The sequence below is a fragment of the Macaca fascicularis genome, chromosome 2, assembly GCF_037993035.2.
Source record: "Macaca fascicularis isolate 582-1 chromosome 2, T2T-MFA8v1.1".
Lineage (NCBI taxonomy): Eukaryota > Metazoa > Chordata > Mammalia > Primates > Cercopithecidae > Macaca > Macaca fascicularis.
This window is the reverse complement of record NC_088376.1, coordinates 989,934-1,008,393: the sequence shown is the minus strand read 5'-3', so window position 1 is coordinate 1,008,393 and position 18,460 is coordinate 989,934. Positions and strand designations below refer to the sequence as shown.

The 18,460-nt window shown below is 40.4% G+C and overlaps 1 protein-coding gene across 35 annotated transcripts in view; it reads left to right on the top strand.

Moving 5' to 3' along the window:
- The window catches only part of LRCH3 (leucine rich repeats and calponin homology domain containing 3), a 101,606-nt gene that overhangs the window by 45,128 nt on the left and 38,018 nt on the right, over positions 1 to 18,460 (top strand). For all 35 annotated transcript variants that reach the window (XR_012430448.1, XR_012430442.1, XR_012430440.1 and 32 more), the window contains 5 exons: positions 1,473 to 1,566; positions 2,886 to 3,006; positions 6,326 to 6,474; positions 9,972 to 10,048; positions 18,116 to 18,167. Coding sequence is in view for 28 of the 35 variants with exons in the window: in XM_074030392.1 (XP_073886493.1) it covers positions 1,473 to 1,566; positions 2,886 to 3,006; positions 6,326 to 6,474; positions 9,972 to 10,048; positions 18,116 to 18,167 (493 nt within the window). In the remaining 7 variants the exon portion in view is untranslated. The remainder of the gene's footprint in view (positions 1 to 1,472; positions 1,567 to 2,885; positions 3,007 to 6,325; positions 6,475 to 9,971; positions 10,049 to 18,115; positions 18,168 to 18,460) is intronic.

Here is an 18,460-nt window from a genome sequence, read left to right as displayed (position 1 = left end):
TTAATTTGCCTGAATGTTTGACTAAAGGGAAATAACCTGTTTTAACACTGTTATCCTCAGAATGCTTGTATTGTAGTGTTGATTACTTACATCTGGCAAAGTCTAGTTCTAAGGGTTTCTCAACCTTGGGACTATTGACATTTTATATCAGATAATTCTTTGTTGTGATGGGCTGTCATGTACATTGTAAGACATTTAGCAGCGTCCTTGGCATCTACCCATCAGATGCCAGTAGTACCCTCCCAAGGTGACAAACAAAAATGTCTCCAAATGTCACCTTGAGGCTTCCAGTTGAAAACTACTGGTCTGAGTGACTTGAACACTAACTTTAGCTCTGCTGCTGAAATAACTAGCTGAAGGCAAGTCATTCATACTTTTTGGGTTTCATTTTTCCTACAAGGAGGGAAGAGTTGGATTTGTTGACCATTAACATCACTTCAGTATCTTTTAAGTCTATGAGTCCCTCAGCTACATAATATATGACTTATAAGTCTGAGTCCCTCAGCTACATGACATATGACTTACAAGTCTGAGTCCCTCAGCTACATAACATGACTTATAAGTCTGAGTCCCTCAGCTACATAACATGACTTATAAGTCTGAGTCCCTCAGCTACATGACATATGACTTACAAGTCTGAGTCCCTCAGCTACATAACATGACTTATAAGTCTGAGTCCCTCAGCTACATAACATGACTTATAAGTCTGAGTCCCTCAGCTACATAACGTGACTTATAAGTCTTTGAGTCCCTCAGCTACATGACATATGACTTATAAGTCTATGAGTCCCTCAGCTACATAATATATGACTTATAAGTCTGAGTCCCTCAGCTACATGACATATAAGTCTATGAGTCCCTCAGCTACATAACATGACTTATAAGTCTGAGTCCCTCAGCTACATAACATGACTTATACGGTCATCTGCTTGGCAGTCCCAACCGTATGGAACAATCTCTTCTGTTTGTAACAAGGTCTTACTGTGTTGCCCAGCCTGGTCTCTCAAACTCCTGAGCTCAAGCATTCCTCCCACCTCAGCCTCCTGAGTATAGAACAGTCTTAAGTAGCAAGAATTAAATTCTTGGGCCTTTAAACAAGCAGGATAGATGTTTCAGTGAAAGTGAAATAATGTTTATGGACTTTACTCCAAAGAGAACCCCTCAGGCCTTCTCTTGGAACCTCTCAAATTTTGCTTAAAAGCACAGTCCCAGTAAACTCGCCTCATTGGGTGAACAAGAATTGCAGAGGTGTGATTGTTTTGAAGCTGGATAATAATGAGTACATGAGGTCTCATACTATTCTGTTTGCTTTGTTTCTATTTGGAATTTTTCATATTAAAAAATTAAAAGAAAGCCCATTTAGTTCTAATAGTTAAGTGACTGCTTGTTTTTTTGGAAAACTGATCTGTTTAATTTCAAATGTTAATTGTTAAAATAACAAACTTTGCAGTAACAAAGTCTCTTTTTGGCAGCCATGAAGAACTGTACTCAAGTCGCCCGTATGGAGCCCTTGATTCAGGCTTCAATAGCGTGGACAGTGGTGATAAGAGATGGTCAGGGAATGAAGTAAGTGTTTTTTATAATCTGTGTGTTATAACACCTGATTAAGAGAAAATAAAATGATGAAAATGAAAAGTGCCTTAACCGGATTCAATTTCTCACTACATAAAATACAGAAAAGTCAAGGTGGGGGTAAGATTCCCACATTCTACAGTTGGAACTGGTGTTCTGCTTCCTTACCGGCTTTCCATCACGTGGATTTCCACCTGTCTGTTTCCTCATTGTCTCATGGAAGTAGTTCCATATCATAGAAAGGCAAACAGGAGCTGAGCCAGTGGAAATTGAAGCCTAAAATGTGAAGGGTGGGGTGTTCTTGAGCAGAGGCGAGAGACGGTGAGAGAACAAGTGGGACTTCAGGCCGATGGGTAGAGATGAGGACCTTAGTGAAGAGTATTCATGTGCTCAGGAACAACCTCCTAGCTAATTCTGTCGTTTTCCTGGTTTTTAAATTATTTGTATTATGTTTTCTGCTCTTAAAAATTAGTGTGTCCACAGAGAAGGTCTACAGAAGAAAAAAAGTAAAAAAATAAAAATTACTAATGTGAATATTTTAGCGATGCATTAAGTTATTAAATAAACTTTTGTTAGCAAGATTGATAACCTATTTATAACATTGTTTTATGGTGAATCAAAAGCAAATTAATTTTAGACCACATCCCATTTGTAATTTGGAATTGTGTTTGTATGTCTTGGTGGGTGGGTTCATAAATGTGGCTGTATCGATACAGATATATACGTAGATATTTTAAATCTATATGTATAGATTTGTGGAGTCATGAATCTTTTTTTTTTTTGAGACGGAGTCTCGCTCTTTCACCCAGGCTGGAGTGCAGTGGCACGCCCATGGCTCAAGCAGTCCCCCCACATAAACCTCCTCAGTAGCTGGGACTACAGGCTTATGCCACCACGCCCGGCTAATTAATTTTTTTTAAATTTAGAGACGGGGTCTCCCTGTATTGCCCAGGCTAGTCTCAAACTCCTGGGCTTATCGTTCCCACCTTGGTCTCCCAAAGTGTTGGGATTATAGGCATCAGCCACCACTCCAGGCCAGGTTTTTATCTTTTTGAGATAGGATCTCGCTTTGTTTGCACAGGCTGGAGTGCGGTGGTGGAATCCTATCTCATTGCAGCCTCGAAGTCCTGGGCTGAAGCAATGCTCTCGTCTCAACACCCAAGTATTAGGATTAGAGGCATGCGTGAGCACACCCAGCTGATTTACTCCTGGCCTCGAGTGATCCCCTGGTTCGGTCTCCCAAAGTGCATGTATTACAGGCGTGAGCCGCCAGGCTGGAAGATGATTGTTCACGTTTCTGCTTCTTTTTTAAGCCTACAGATGAATTTTCCGATCTGCCTCTTCGAGTAGCAGAGATGACTAAAGAACAAAGACTACGAAGGGAAAGCCAGTACCAAGAGAGTCGCGGCAGTTTAGTGGTAACAAATGGTGGAGGTAAACGTAATTCCAGTGACATCGAAAGTGTTTGCAGTCATTTAACTTTTTAAAGTTGTCTTTTTCACACCCACTGCTTTTGTTTGTGTACCTATAGCTTCTTCACTCTTCTTTTAAATACTTCTTTTCATATATGATTGAAAAATGCTATTTTCCATTGGGATGAAACTATGATTTCTGGTTTCAGTCAGAGTTAAAATATAGTATTTCTCCCTTGTTTTTATTTTGGGAGGAAACTTTATTAGACACAGTACACCTGGAGTAGATCTTCATTAATCTGGATTTAACCATGACCTTTTGAAGTACCATTCTCCCTTTTTAAGATTCTTGCTGTGGTCATTATTTGATCTCTTTTAGGAATTTAGTGCATTTTTTTTTTTAGCGTTTACCTTTTCTTCACTTGGAATTGTCAGATGCTCTTCAAGGGCGTCTGAATCGCAGTTTTCCTTATTCTGACATTGAAAAATTTGCAGTTCATTAGCAAGTAGCACTCTACTTGCTTATACTTTCTGAAGCAGACTCTTGATTTTCGCATTCCATTCTGTATTGCTTGAATTGGTTTGAATTTAATGTTTAATGTTTAACTTCATATTTAAATTTTGAGGGCCAGTTATAAGGGAAAATGACTTTGATTTTTCCAGAAACCTATTACTTATCTGAGAAGAGCTTTCATTTCTGCGTGATGATTTCAATTAAATGGTTTGCTGTCTTTTTCCTCACCATCTTATGTTCTTTCCTCCTGTCGTTACCATTTTTCATTTACATTTCAGTAGTCTTCAGTGTTTCTCTCGTATGAGGTATCTTTCTCCATCAGTTTATTTAAGACTTAAAATAATGTTGAGATCTGTGCCAGTATGGTAGCCACTAGCCACACGTGGTAATTATTGAGTATTTGAAGTGTGTTTTTTAAGGCTGGGCGTGTTGGCTCACACCTGTAATCCCAGCACTTTGGGAGGCTGAGGCAGGTGGATCACTTGAGGTCAGGAGTTTGAGACTAGCCTTGCCAACATGGTGAAACCTCATCTCTACTAAAAATCCAAAAAAAAAAAAAAAAAATTAGCAGAGCATAGTGGCACATGCCTGTAATCCCAGCAACTGGGGAGGCTGAGGCAGGAGAATCAGTTGAACTCAGGAGGCAGACGTTGTAGTGAGCCAAGATCGCGCCACTGCACTCCATCCTGGGCAACAGAATGAGACTGTGTCTCATAAAAGGAAATAAAAAAGAAAGGTGGTTTTTCCAAATTGATACGTATTGTAAGTTTAAAACACACATCAGATTTTGAAGACTTCATTTGAAAAAAAGCATATAAAGTAGTAATATTTTGCATTGATTATATGTTGAAGTGATATTTAGACATATTGGACAATGTAAAATATATTAAAATTAATGCTGCCTCTTTTACTTTAAAAAATATGACTACTAGAAAATTTCAAATGACGTATGTGGTTCACCTTTATGGCTTGTGTTATTTTTCTCTTTGGCCACACTTGTCTAGATTGTATGAAGAAGTAAAGTTGCTTTCTTCAGAAATGGTCTTAATATAAACATGTATTTAGTCAGACAAGTGTTAGCACATTAAAAAAAATGCATTTATTTACTTGGTTTCTAATGTGGATGTAAACTTGTAACCTTTTCATCTTTTTAGCTATTAATAAAACTCTAGTAACTCATAATTCATTTTATATTAATTGCATTCACCGAATTATTTATAAATGAGTCAGAAGACTAGTTTGAGAAAGAGGCTCCTCCAGCTTCACTGCTCCAGCAACTGCGATTTTTAGGCAGCCTATAGAACGTCATAAAGTGACAGGTTGTGGTTAGTGCGTCTCTGGAGAAACTGTCTTAGTAGCAAGTTTTTTTTTCTAGTGTGCCATTTTAAGTAGTTGTTTCATTACTTTTAAACTTAAAAATAATGGGGGATTCCCAAACTTAATAGATGAATGATGTGGCTAAAAATAATTTATATACTTCTCCTCACCCTAAAGCATTTTGAGAGGAAAAAATTTGTCAAATGAATCCCTTCCCATCCAAAAACTATTATAAAATATCTACATTGCTGACCTCTAGCAGATAGTTTTCCAAATAGGACAATCTTTGTTCTGATCTTTTTTGTTTCTGTTTAATTGACAACAATTACTGGAAGGGAGATAGTAGTCAGAAACTCTTTTCTTTCTCAAGTCTAGTTTACTCCTACCTTTTCCCTTTTTTGTGTGTGGCCTTTTACTTTCTTTTGAGTTGACTGTGTTCAGTTTTCCACCTGCTGTCTCCTCCAGAGATAATAAGCCCCAGACCTGAAACACGAGGATGTGCCTTTCAGTCTTTAAAGCTGTTCTTGCTCTTTGTCTCACAGACTCAGACTGCTGTGTTTAAAACAGTAAGGAGCTGTCCAAAGGAAAATGTTAAAGGTCTCTATTTCAATCATTATCAATTACTATGTTCTTTAGTGAACTAGGACTAAGGTTTTCTGGAGCCTGTTTTTGTGAGTGACCATGAACTAAATAATAAACACTCAGGTGCCAGCCTCGGTGGCCGACGCCTGTAATCCCAGCACTTTGGGAGGCCAGAGTGGGCGGATTGCTTGAGCACAGGAGTTTGAGACCAATGTGGCCAACATGGTGAAACCTCATCTCTACTAAAAATAGAAAAAGTAGCTGGGCGTGGTGGTGCACACCTGTAATCCCAGCTACTTGGGAGGCTGAGGCAGGAGAATCGCTTGAACGTGAGAAGCAGAGGTTGCAGTGAGCCAAGATTGCACTACTGCACTGCAGCCTGGGTGGCAGAGTGAGACCCTGTCTCAAAAAAAAGAAAAACAAAACAAAATAAAATATAAGTAAAATTTATTTACTTTTTTTTTATTTTTGAGACGGAGTCTTGCTCTGTTGCCCAAGCTAGAGTGCAGTGGCATGGTCTCGGCTCACTATAACCTCCGTCTCCCAGGTTCAAGCAATTCTCCTGTCTCAGCCTCCCGAGTAGCTGGGACTACAGGCCTGCACCACTAAGCTCGGCTAATTTTTGTATTTTTAGTAGAGACGGGGTTTCACCATATTGGTCAGGCTGGCCTCGTACTCCTGACCTCAGGTGATCCACCCGCCTCCACCTCCCAAAGTGCTGAGATTACAGGCGTGAGCCACCAACCTTGGACATAAAATGGGTTAAAAAAAGATTTACGTCATTTAAAGTTTTTATCATCCCTCCCACTTTCAAAATAGAAAATCTTGGGGAAAAGGAAATAAGTAAATGTCTTTTATTGGCTGTCTAATTCGAATGTTTTTTTCTGGTGTGTGTGTGCATGTGTGGGGGTGTGTGTGGTGTATACAGTGGAACATGATCTGGATCAGATTGACTTCATAGACAGCTGTGCTGCAGAGGAAGAAGAGGCCGAGGTGAGACAGCCCAAGGGACCGGACTCAGACAGCCTGAGTTCACAGTTTATGGCGTATATTGAACAACGGCGAATCTCTCATGAGGTAGTACCTAGATTGAAGCCTAAATATGTTGCTGTCCCTTCGTGAAAATAATTCATGATAGTATAAAGTTTTGTTGTATCAGTGATTTGTTGACTTAAGCCTAATTGTTTTCATTATGTTCACTTCTAATTTCAGTACCGAATTGTTGAGATGTATTCAGAAACATCAGACAGTAGTCTCAAGTAGGCTTTAGGTTTATTTTTCAAACAAGAAGACAGATTTCAGAATTTTGCAGAAGGAAAAAGAGAAGTCTAGGTACTGTTAAGGCCTTCGAAGAAAGTACAAAGAAAAATACAGTGATGCTTTTCATTGTTGTTTTTATTGCTTTTATATTGTTACTAACTGATAAATCATAGTTTGGTCAGTAGTTAATGTTAAACCAAAAAGTTGACTTTTGTGGCAACATGCAGACTTAACCATAGCATTTTTATAATATGCTGAATTATATTGGAGCTTTTGTGCTAAGTCACACAGAACATAAATTGTTTGCTATTAAAATTCTTGGGTATCTCTTAAGTGGAACATTGAATTGCCTTAGAAAACAAATGTGCATTCAGCCCACTGCAGAATCTCCGCCAGCTCCCCAAGGGTCTCAGATAGAATAGCGTTCTTCAGTCTGTCTTGTCAGCATAATAAAATGGCTTCACTTTAGTGGATGCGGTGTTGATGTCTGGAGTTGGTTTCAGGCTCTGAGCAGTGATTATTTGAGAAACAGTTGGGTCCTTTCTAGAGAATGATGTATTAGCCTTTTAGAAATAGAGAATAATCTCTTTGGTCTGAGACAGCTAAAAGGAAAGAAAAAAAAAGAAATAGAGAATAATCATTTCAAGTGGGACATGTTGTAGAGTGGTATTATCATTCTTTATTTAATGAGACAGAGTCTCACTGTGTCACCCAGGCTGGTGTGCAGTGGTGTGATCTCGGCTCACTGCAGCCTCTGCCACCCCGGTTCAAGTGATTCTCCCACCCCAGCCTCCTGAGTAGCTGGGATTACAGGCGTGCGCCACCACGCCCGGCTAATTTTTGTATTTTTAGTAGAAATGGGGTTTCTCCATGTTGGCCGAGCTGGTCTTAAACTCTTGACCTCATGTGATCTGCCTGCCTCAGCCTCCCAAAGTGCTGGGATTACAGGTGTGAGCCACTGTGCCCAGCCAATATTATCATTCTTTTTTTTAAAAAAGGGGCTTTGGTTTTTCCTGTCTGAACACTTTTGAACACAGTGTGTTTTGTTGGTAAAGAGACACTCTTGTATTTAAAGTTGGATAAAATTATGTAAGTCAAAGTCTTACAGCCCAGAGATAGCAATGTACCAGATGACTGGTGAAACTACTTGTTCAGGCTGCTAGAGCAAGGGGCACCTAACTGTTTTGCAATAAAATTAAAATGAACAATGACACATTATAATCCTTAAAGGAATTCATTTCCTTTTCTCCTGGTCTTTCTCTTTGATCATGTTATGCTTAATTAGGCTGTATAAATGGAGTATCTTTACTAAAAGTAAAGATGCCTATTATACTACTATGAAAAATAATAGTATCATTTCTTTAATTCATTATATTGTTTGTTTTGTAATAATAGTTTTTAAATTCTGGCTGCCTATTACATATGGTAGTCTTTACGACTTCTGTGTCATAAAGCTTTCGTAAAATTTAGCGTCTGTGAAAATATGATGAGGCAGCATTATTTTAGATGGTTTCACAACCAGGGAAGAAATATCTTTTTGTTTTCCTGAACACTTATCTAAAAATGGATTGTTAAAAACTAATCTATGTGAGATTTTAAACACTCTACTATTATTTAATTTTATTATAATACTTGTCACATACATAGACCATTCCTATCTGAACATGGTATGATTTTTTTTTTAATTAAATGACACATTCATTTCGTCATGAAAATTTCATGTACGTCTTAGAATAATTTTAGATAATTGCAGTATCATAAAACTAGGATGGGGCTGGACATGGTGGCTCACACCTGTAATCCCAGCACTGTGGGAGGCCGAGGCAGGTGGATCACTTGAGGTCAGGAGTTTTAGACCAGATTGGCCAATGTGATGAAACCCTGTCTCTACTAAAAAAATAAAAATAAAAAGTAAAATAAAACTTAGCTGGGAGTCATGCCGGGCGCCTGTAATCCCAGCTACTCTGGAGGCTGAGGCACGAGAGTCGCTTGAACCTGGGCGGCGGATGTTGCAGTGAGCCAAGATTGTGCCTCTGCACTCCAGCCTGGGTGACAGAGCAAGATTCCGTATCAAAAAACAACCAACCAAACGAAAAAACTAGGATGGTAAGTCACTGATACAACATCCTAGGAGAGATTTTTGTTTCTTTGTTAAAAGGGTATAGCTTGGCCTGGTGGCTCATTCCTGTAATCTCAGCCACTCGGGAGGCTGAAGTAGGAGGACTGCTTGAGCCCAGGTGTTTGAGACCAGCCTGAGCAACATAGCGACTCTGTCTCTAACTAAATAAACAAAAATTGTAAAATGGTGTATTCACTAAAATTAGAAAAATTATTTTTGCATCAGAGTTGCAGAATTGTAGTTTATTATTGGGATCTCATGTCCAGACTTTAAGACAGTCAGTTGTTAGCCCTTTGGAGTAACTCACCAAAAGTTTCTAGTGACATGTGATGTACCTATTTCTTGGAGGTAGATGATAAGTAGTTTCATGTTTGATTTGTAGATATGCTTTTTGGAAAAGTTATTTTCTTATTTTTCCCTTGATGAATAACTATTTTGATGATTATTTTTGGTTGAAACAAGATTGTATTGCTTCTGTAGATTTTCCTTTGATAACCTTTAATCCTCTACCTTTGATTTATAGTTTTATTTTTCTGTGTGTGGTCTGTATTTTAAACCAGTTTAATTTTCCTCAGTAATACTTTTTGAAAATGACCTTTTACTCTTTAGTTCATAAATAAGTAAAATTGCCAGTAATATTTTTCTTTTAAATACAGTATTTTACCATAAATAGAAATTACTTTTTGTTTTATCTTGATAGTCACCAACACACCCAAGACTATTTGTATGAGTGTGATAAGAGACAATTTGTGGTGATGGATCAATAAAGAAATGTAATCTGCCCAGTGAACTCACTATTTCCAGAAATATTCAAGAGAAACTGAGCAAATGTCAGGGTAGGGTAGGTGGGAATTTCTGTCCTCAATGGAAGTCTGTACTAGTGGCCTCTTCAGTTCCTTTCCAATTCTCACATCTTATTATTCAGTAAATATTACTGTGCTCGGTCACTGTAATGTATATAATACAGTGAGAAGGAAATCTACTTTCTTATAAAATAAATGTGAATTGTGAACATTTTTGTTTATTAAAGCAGCAGTATAGCATATGATGCTTTTACACTTAAAGTTTACATTTGAAGGGTCTATTAAAATATTTTTTAATGTAATATACAAATTGACAAATTGGATGTGAACTGTATAATCACAGTGTTATGGATTAATATATTAAATTTATTTATTTCTATCCTTTGGCCTAGGGTTCACCAGTAAAGCCAGTAGCCATTAGGGAGTTTCAAAAAACAGAAGATATGAGAAGATATTTACATCAAAACAGGTTTGAAAAACCAATTCTACTTAATTTATTTCTGTCTTAACTCAATGATGAGAGCATAAAATAATTTTGGATTTATGCAGATCTGTGTATAATAAAGATGTTTAGATGGCGTGTATTTAGAACTGAATGACAGTATGCTTTTTGTACTCATGCCATAGAAAAAGTGAAAATTGATTTGATTCTAAATTGACACTATCTAAATCACCTACACAGTTAATTCATCTGAAGATACTTGATAGCAATGAGACTTTGTGGTGATGCTATGTGGATTCATGCATAAAAAGGGCTAAAAGAACTTCAGGACTGGGCATGGTGGCTAACACTTGTAATCCCAGCACTTTTGGGAGGCCAGGGCGGGAGGCTTGCTTGAGCCCAGGAGTTGGAGACCAGTCTGAGCATCATTCTACCCTCTACAAAAAGTAAAAAACAGCCTGGCATGGTGGGGCACACGTGTGGTCCCAGCAACTCAAGAGGCTGAGGTGGGAGGATCACTTGAACTGGGAGGTTGAGGCTGCAGTGAACCCAGTTTGTGTCATTGCACTCCCACCTGGGCAACAGAGTGAGACCCTGTCTTAAAAACACACACACACACACACAAAAATACAAAAAACAAAAACAAAAAACGAGTTTCGAGAGTCCTAATTTTTTTTTTTTTTTTGGAGACGGAGCCTCGCTCTGTCCAGCCCAGGCTGGAGTGCAGTGGCCGGATCTCAGCTCACTGCAAGCTCCGCCTCCCGGCTTTACGCCATTCTCCTGCCTCAGCCTCCCGAGTAGCTGGGACTACAGGCACCCGCCACCTCGCCCGGCTAGTTTTTTGTATTTTTTAGTAGAGACGGGGTTTCACCGTGTTAGCCAGGATGGTCTCGATCTCCTGACCTCGTGATCCGCCCGTCTCGGCCTCCCAAAGTGCTGGGATTACAGGCTTGAGCCACCGCGCCCGGCGAGCCCTAATTTTTTTTAACTTACATTTTTGACTGGATAACAGAGAGATAGGCAGAGACAGTGATATGTATCGCCAGTCCTGTCTCCATGCGATCTTTCCACTGTACTTGGTGCCTCTCAGAATATTTTGAAAATTAGGCCTGGCACGGTGGCTCATACCTGTACTGCCAGCACTTTGGGAGGCCAAGGCGGGCGGATCACTTGAGGTTAGGAGATGGAGACCAGCCTGGCCAACATGGTGAAACCCCGTCTCTACTAAAAATACAAAAATTAGCTGAGTGTGGTGGGACACACCTGTAATTCCAGCTACTTGGGAGGGTGAGGCAGGAAAATCACTTGAACCCAGGAGGCGGAGGTTGTAGTGAGCTGAGATTGTGCCACTGCACTCCAGCGTGGGTGACAGAGTGAGACTCCGTCTCAGAAAAAACAAAAAAAACAAAGAATATTTTGAAAATTAGCTTGATCATTTAGAGCACTGCTTCTCATTCTTGAATTCCAGAATGTTTCTTGCCATGAAGTATTTCGCAGTAGTTGGAAATTTCATCCTTTAGTTCTTTGCCTTCTGGTTTTATGAAGTCTTGATATGCCTATTCTTAAGTGATAGTAAATTTACGTAGTTCTTATACTTGACAGGGTATTAAAGTTAACTTGGGGGACTGAGATATAGATGGAATAAATATGTAGGGAGAAAAAAGACATAACTTTGCCATTTATACTCTTACCACTTAACTAATGGAGATTTAATTAAATTTTACATGCTTCGAAATGTATTTCAGAATGTCTTTTCAGTTGCCATGTGCCCTTTTATTGAAAGTATAGTCTTGAGATTCCAGTTTTATGCAGGAGTTTCCAGTTACATTCCCTGCCCTGAGTGGGCCTGCGTTTTTTATCTCGTGTGTCTCACGTCCTGCATCCATCATAGCTCGAGAGCTCCAGGATTTAGGAGAAACCCTCACAGTAAAAGCTAGCTTTTTCACTCAGTTACCTTATGTGTTAGTTTTCTGTTGCTTGTGTTATAAAGTTCTAGCAGTTTAGAACAACACCCCTTTATTATATTAATACCCTTCTGGAGGATAGAGCCTGGGCAGGCCCCCCTGGTTCTCTGCTTAGAAGCCAAAGTCAGGGTATTAGCTGACCTGGATTCTCATGTGGAGACTGTGGAAGACAGTTCATTTTCACACTCCTACATGTTGGCAGAGTTCAGTTTGATGCAGTTACCGGTCCCCGTGACTGAGGTCCCCATTATTTTCCTGGTTGCCAGTGGGTGGTGTTTAGAGTCCACCCACATTCCTTCTTCATGGCCCCCTCTGTCTTTAAACCAGGAATGATGGGTCAAATCCTCCTTATATTTGGCATCTTTCTCACTTCCCTTTCCGCCACATCTCCCAAAGTCTTTTGCTTTTAAGGGCTCGTGGTTATATTAGGTCAACCTGGATAATCTCCCCGTTTTAAGGCCACCTGATTAGTAACCTTAATTTCATCTGCAAAGCCTTTTAAAAATGTAATACAACAATATTCACTAGAGTAAGGCCAGGGACGGAGATCATGGAAGACGAAAGTCTGCCTACCACATCTTAGTCCAGAGTTCCTGTTTTTACTTCTTTTTGAAAGTCTGTGGATTCTTTATTTTCATGGCACCTTAGCAATACATTTTAAAAGCTTGTTTTATTTTATTCAGCATTTTGGTTATTTCCATTGGAAGAGTCATTCAGGACGTTTAGTCTGCCGCACGCAGTGCTGGAAACTAAAGCTGGGATTACATTTTTTGTTTTGTTTTGTTTCGTGGCAGGGTCTCTCTCTGTTGCCTAGGCTGGAGTGCAGTGTTGTGATCATGGTCACTGCAGCCTCTACCTCCCAGGCTCAAGCAATCCTCCCACCTCAGCCTCTGGAGTAGCTGCAACTTCAGGCGTGTGCTATATACTCAGCAAATTGTTTGTTATTTTTAGTAGAGACAGAAATCTCACTAAGTTGCCCAGGCTGGTCTCAGACTCCCGGACTGAAGTACTAACTCTCCTGCTTTGGCCTCCCAAAATGCTGGGATTACAGGTGTGAGCCACTGCGCCCAGCCATGATTACTGTTTAACTGGGGGTTCCAGAATACTAGACCTTAGCACAGTCCTTGGATAAGAACTCCATACTTGATCCTAGTAACCAGTTAGGCTCTAAGATCAATATATACTTCATGTTTTTAATTAGCAGGTATTTGTGAAATATCTACTATGTGCCAAGTTCTTTTCCAGATGTAGCTGTGAACTTAGTCAAAATTCCTGCCGTCTTGGAGCTACCATTCAAGTGGAATGTTGAATCAGAACCTAAAAAGACAAAATCACCTCTCCGTGACTGATAGCTCTCAGGCGAGCAAGGCTTGTCTTTAATCTGAATAACATGTCATCAAAAAGAATCTGCCTCAGTGGTCTGTCAGTTACAGCAGCTCAAAAACACTGAGTGAGCATGAGGAATCCTCTGCTAGTGAGCCGAAAAGGAAAGCTTGCTTACCCCTTTTTCCTCCCATTCTCTTCCCCTACCCTCATCCACCACACACATTTCTTCCCACCTACCACTCCCCTGTCCCTACCCACATAGAGTCTACCCTACTGGGAGATAATGAACATATGGAGATGTAATACATAAAAAGTGTGAATGTTTTATAGTATTTGCCAAGATGGATTATGTAAATTTGAAATTGAAACTAGCAAAAATTACGTTTTAAAAAAATTGTTAAAATAATTTTTTATGGGCTGGGTTCAGTGGCTCACGTCTGTCATCCCAGCACTTTGGGAGTCCAAGGCCAGCAGATCACCTGAGGTCAGGAGTTCCAGACCAGCCTGGCCAACATGGTGAAACCCCATCTCTACTAAAAATACAAAAATTAGCCGGGTGTGGTAGCTTGCACCTGTAGTCCTAGCTACTCGGGAGGCTGAGGCAGGAGAATTGCTTGAACCCTGGAGGTGGAGGTTGCAGTGAGCCAAGATTGTACCACTGCACTCCAGCTTGGGTGACAGCAAGACTCTGTCTTTAAAAAAAAAAAAAATACGAGTCCTACTTATAATTTGAATAGCATTTTAGTTCAGGAGACATGATCATATCAGACTAGGTTCTGTAAAGTGTGTTATAACTTCTATAAGAAGCAATATAGAATTAACATTTAGATAAAACCTGAAAGTTTTTTTGTTTCATGTTATATAGACAAAGCCAGAAAAGCTACTCACATTAATTATGTGATTTTGTAAATAAAGAAAAACAGAGAAGGCAGTTTAGAGTCTGCCTTATACTGGCTGGGCGCGGTGGCTCACGCCTGTAATCCCAGCACTTTGGGAGACCAAGGCAGGTGGATCACCTGAGGTCAGGAGTTCCAGACCAGCCTGGCCAACATGGTGAAACCCCGTCTCTACTAAAAATACAAAAAATTGGCCGGTGTGGTGGCAGGTGCCTGTAGTCCCAGCTACTTGGGAGGCTGAGGCAGGAGAATTGCTTGAACCCGGGAGGTGGAGGTTGCAGTGAGCCCAGATTGTGCCCCTGTACTCCAGCCTGGAAAACAGAGCGAGACTCCATCTCAAAAGAAGAAAAAAAAAAAGTCTGCCTGAACAGAGAAAAGTCTGGTTTACTTAGCTCAAGTAAGTTCAAGATTTAGAGGAGATACATGTGTGTTATCTGCATTTTGTTTTTTATGTCTCAATATTCCACGCTTTTTTGGGGGAGGGTGCTACTGTCATTCATTCAAGCAATATTTCTTCAGCACTATAATGGTTTTGCCTCTGTTCCAAATCCCTGATATTTTAGAGTTACTTTTTAGTGGATGTAGACAAATATGTGTAACAAGTATATTTCAGGTACTGCTAGGTGCTATGAAGAAAAACAAAGCAGGATGAAAGAGATGGTAGGGTGAGGGAAGAGTGAAAGTAATGTTAGATGCAGTGATAATATTTCAGTAGAAACCTGAAAAAGAGCAAATGTTATGGCGGTCTAGGGGTGAAACATTCTAGGTAGAGGTTCTGAGGTAGGAACATGCTTTTGGTGTATTCAAGAAACACCCAGGAGCCTGAGTAAAGCAGGACACATCTGGGGTGTGAGGTGAGAGTTCCGCTGTGGTTAAGTTCTATTTCAGGTACATGCAAGACATCCGAGTGGAATTACCAAGTAAGCAGTTAGATTTATGAGTTTGGAGTAAGGTGGCAAGAATTAGGGCTTGAACAACCAGAAAAACAAACTGAGCAGGGGTGGTCATGGGGATAGGAGAAAGAGGGTGGTGTCCCAGAGGCTAAATGAAACCAGTGCTGCTGTTTTTGCTTTTTCAAGACACGGTCTGTGTCACCCAGGCTGGAGTGCGGTGGTGTCATCATAGCTCAAGCAGCCTTGACCTCCTGGACTCAAGAGATCCTCCCGCCTTGGCCTCCCAAAATGCTGGGATTAAAAGCATGAGCCACTGTGCCTGGCCTTGAAAACAGTGTTTGAAGAAGTATAGAGAGGAATGAACAACATCACTTACTGCTGATAGGTTTTTTTTCCAGGCGGAGACTTGCTCTGTCGCCAGGCTGGAGTGCAATGGTGCAATCTTGACTCACTGCAACCTCCGCCTCCCGGGTTCAAGCCATTCCCCTGCATCAGCCTTCTGAGTAGCTGGGACTACAGGTGCACGCCACCACACCTGGCCAATTTTTTGTATTTTTTTAGTAGAGTTGGGGTTTCACCATGTTAGCCAGGATGGTCTCGATCTCCTGACCTCATGATCCACGCGTCTCAGCCTCCCAAAGTGCTGGGATTACAGGCGTGAGCCGCTGCACCCCGCCCTGCTGATAGGTTTAATAAGAGGAGGACTAAGAAACAACTATTAGATTTGGGGTTGTCAAGATCACTGACAAACCTGTGAGGGGAAAGAAAGAACAGTTTTAGTGAAATTGTAAGGACAGGATGCGGATTGGATTGGGTACAAAATACAATAATGAGATAAAGTGGAAACAGTGGGTTTGACTGGATTTTTAAAGAAGCATTGTAAAAAGAGGGTAAATGAATATATGTACCTGTAATCCCAGCACTTTGGGAGGCCGAGGTGGGTGGTCTGCTTGAGCCCAGGAGTTCGAGACCAGCCTGGGCAACATGACGAAACCCCATCTCTACCAAAAATATACAAAAGTTAGCTGGGCCTGGTGGTGCACACCTGTAGCTCCAGCTTCTCAGGAAGCTTAACTCTGGGAGGTGGAGGCCTCAGCGAGCCGAGATCGCAGCACTGCATTCCAGCCTGGACAACAGAGTGAGATGAGACCCTGTCTCAAAAAAAAAAAGAAAAGAAAAGAAAAAAAGAAACATATGTAAAAAGAGGATATGTATTAAAAGATTGAAAAGCAGCTGGGCACGGTGGCTCACGCCTGGAATCCCAGCACTTTGGGAGGCTGAGGCGAGCGGATCACCTGAGGTCAGGCGTTCAATGACGGCATTTCATTAAATTCGGCCTCGCCAACATGGTGAAACCCCATCTCTACTAAAAATACAAAAATTAGCCGGGTGTGCTGGCACATGTTTGTAATCCTAGCTACTCAGGAGGCTGAGGCGGAAGAATCGCTTGAACCTGGGAGGCGGAGGTTGTGGTAAGCAGAGATCGGGCCACTGCACTCCAGCTTGGGCGACAGGACAAGACTCTGTCTCAAAACAAAACAAAACAAAGATTGATAAGCATTGTTAAAGTATGATGTTCAGGTTAGGGCACATAAACAGACTTGAGACGGTTTATTTGGTCCTTTCTGTGTTTTGGTTCAGTTCATCTACAGATGGCCAGTAAAAGCTATGGGAAATTTTAACAGTGAAATTAGCAATCCAGGGAGAAAGTTGCAGTTAATTCCTGTTACTCTAAATGTGTAATCAGGGCGGGCTGTGGTGGCCCACACCTGTAATCCCAGCACTCTGGGAGGCCCAAGTGGGTGGATCACTTGAAAACTCAGGAATTTGAGGGCAACATAGCAAAGCCCCGTCTCTACAGAAACTACAGAAATAAGCCTGGGTTGGTTGACACACACCTGTAGGCCAGCTACTGGAAAGGCTGAGGCGAGATTATCACTTGAGGCCAGGAGGTCGAATCTGCAGTGAGCCATGATCATGCCATTGCACTCCAGCTTGGGCAACAGAGTGAGACCCTGTCTCAAAAAAAGAAAAAAAAAAAAAAAGGCTGGCCGCAGTGGCTCACACACCTGTAATCCAAGTACTTTAGGAGGCTGAGATGGGAGGATGGGTTGAGGGGCAGGAGTTTGAGACCAGTCTGGGCAACATACTAAGACCGGCATTGCTACAAAAAAAATTTTTAAAAAATAGCTGGGCGTGATGGCTTGAGCCCAGGAGGTCAAGACTGCAGTGAGCAATGATGGCAGGATTTTGTTTTTGTTCCCCTAATGGCACACTGATTTCAGTGCCTTTAGATCAGCCTGATAGGCTCATCGTCATCATAGTTTCAGAGGCCAGGTCCTAAATGTCAGACAGTCACTACTTTTGCCAGTTTTAGTTTCAGACACAAAGATGAGTTACAGAGACTTGAACAATGAAATCTGTTTCAGGAAAAGGATAAATAGTAAACAACAAGAATTAACACTGACAACTGTGAGGAAGTCGCCCTTTTTTGTTGTTTTTTTAAGCATTAAAAAAGGGTTTCGTATTTTTCTTAAAACAATTTTTATTTTTGTGTTAAAATTACTTCATCGATTGAAAATAAGAGCAGGTGTGCTTTATAAATACAGTTACCAGGTTCTGTAGTATTCTAGATTTCTGTTGATAAAATGGCTGTGTGTGTGAAAGGATCTCAGTTTACATGTATCTTGTTTTAATCACGGTGGTAACGAAGATAATAGTTATTCATGTTATAAAGAAATGATACTGTTTGAAAAGTGATCTCAGTTAACTATTGTTATTGGCTGACATAGTGATACCACATGAAACGTGAGTTGGAGGTGGCAGATTTTCCTCTGGTTTCACTTAATGACTTGGGCGTAGGTTTACAAAATGCAGCTACTCCTTCAATGCTGACTAGGCGGTTTGCTGCTGATTAATAGAAAGCTACATTTACAATAAAAATTTCATTTGTTTTTTATACATCTGTTTGTCTTTTTATTGAAGAGTTTTTTTCTGTTTTCTTTTTTGGATCAGGGTTCCAGTTGAGCCATCTTCTCTCTTGTCACTATCAGCAAGTCACAATCAGGTAATTTTTAGTAGTTATGTTTATTTAGTTTTGCTTTTTAAACTAAGATGATTATTTTTTTCTTTTATAATACTTAAATTGCCATTAATTGCCAGATATATTTAAGCATTACCAGCTGTCTCAGTTAATATAACATATGTACGTGATACTTGCTAACAGTGTTTTTGGACACTAGATAGAGAATCTTTACCTTCGTGATAGCTTTATAGTATTAGGTTGGTACAAAAGTAATTGCAGTTTCTCCCATGACTTTCAATGGCAGAAACCACAATTACTTTTGTACCAACCTAATG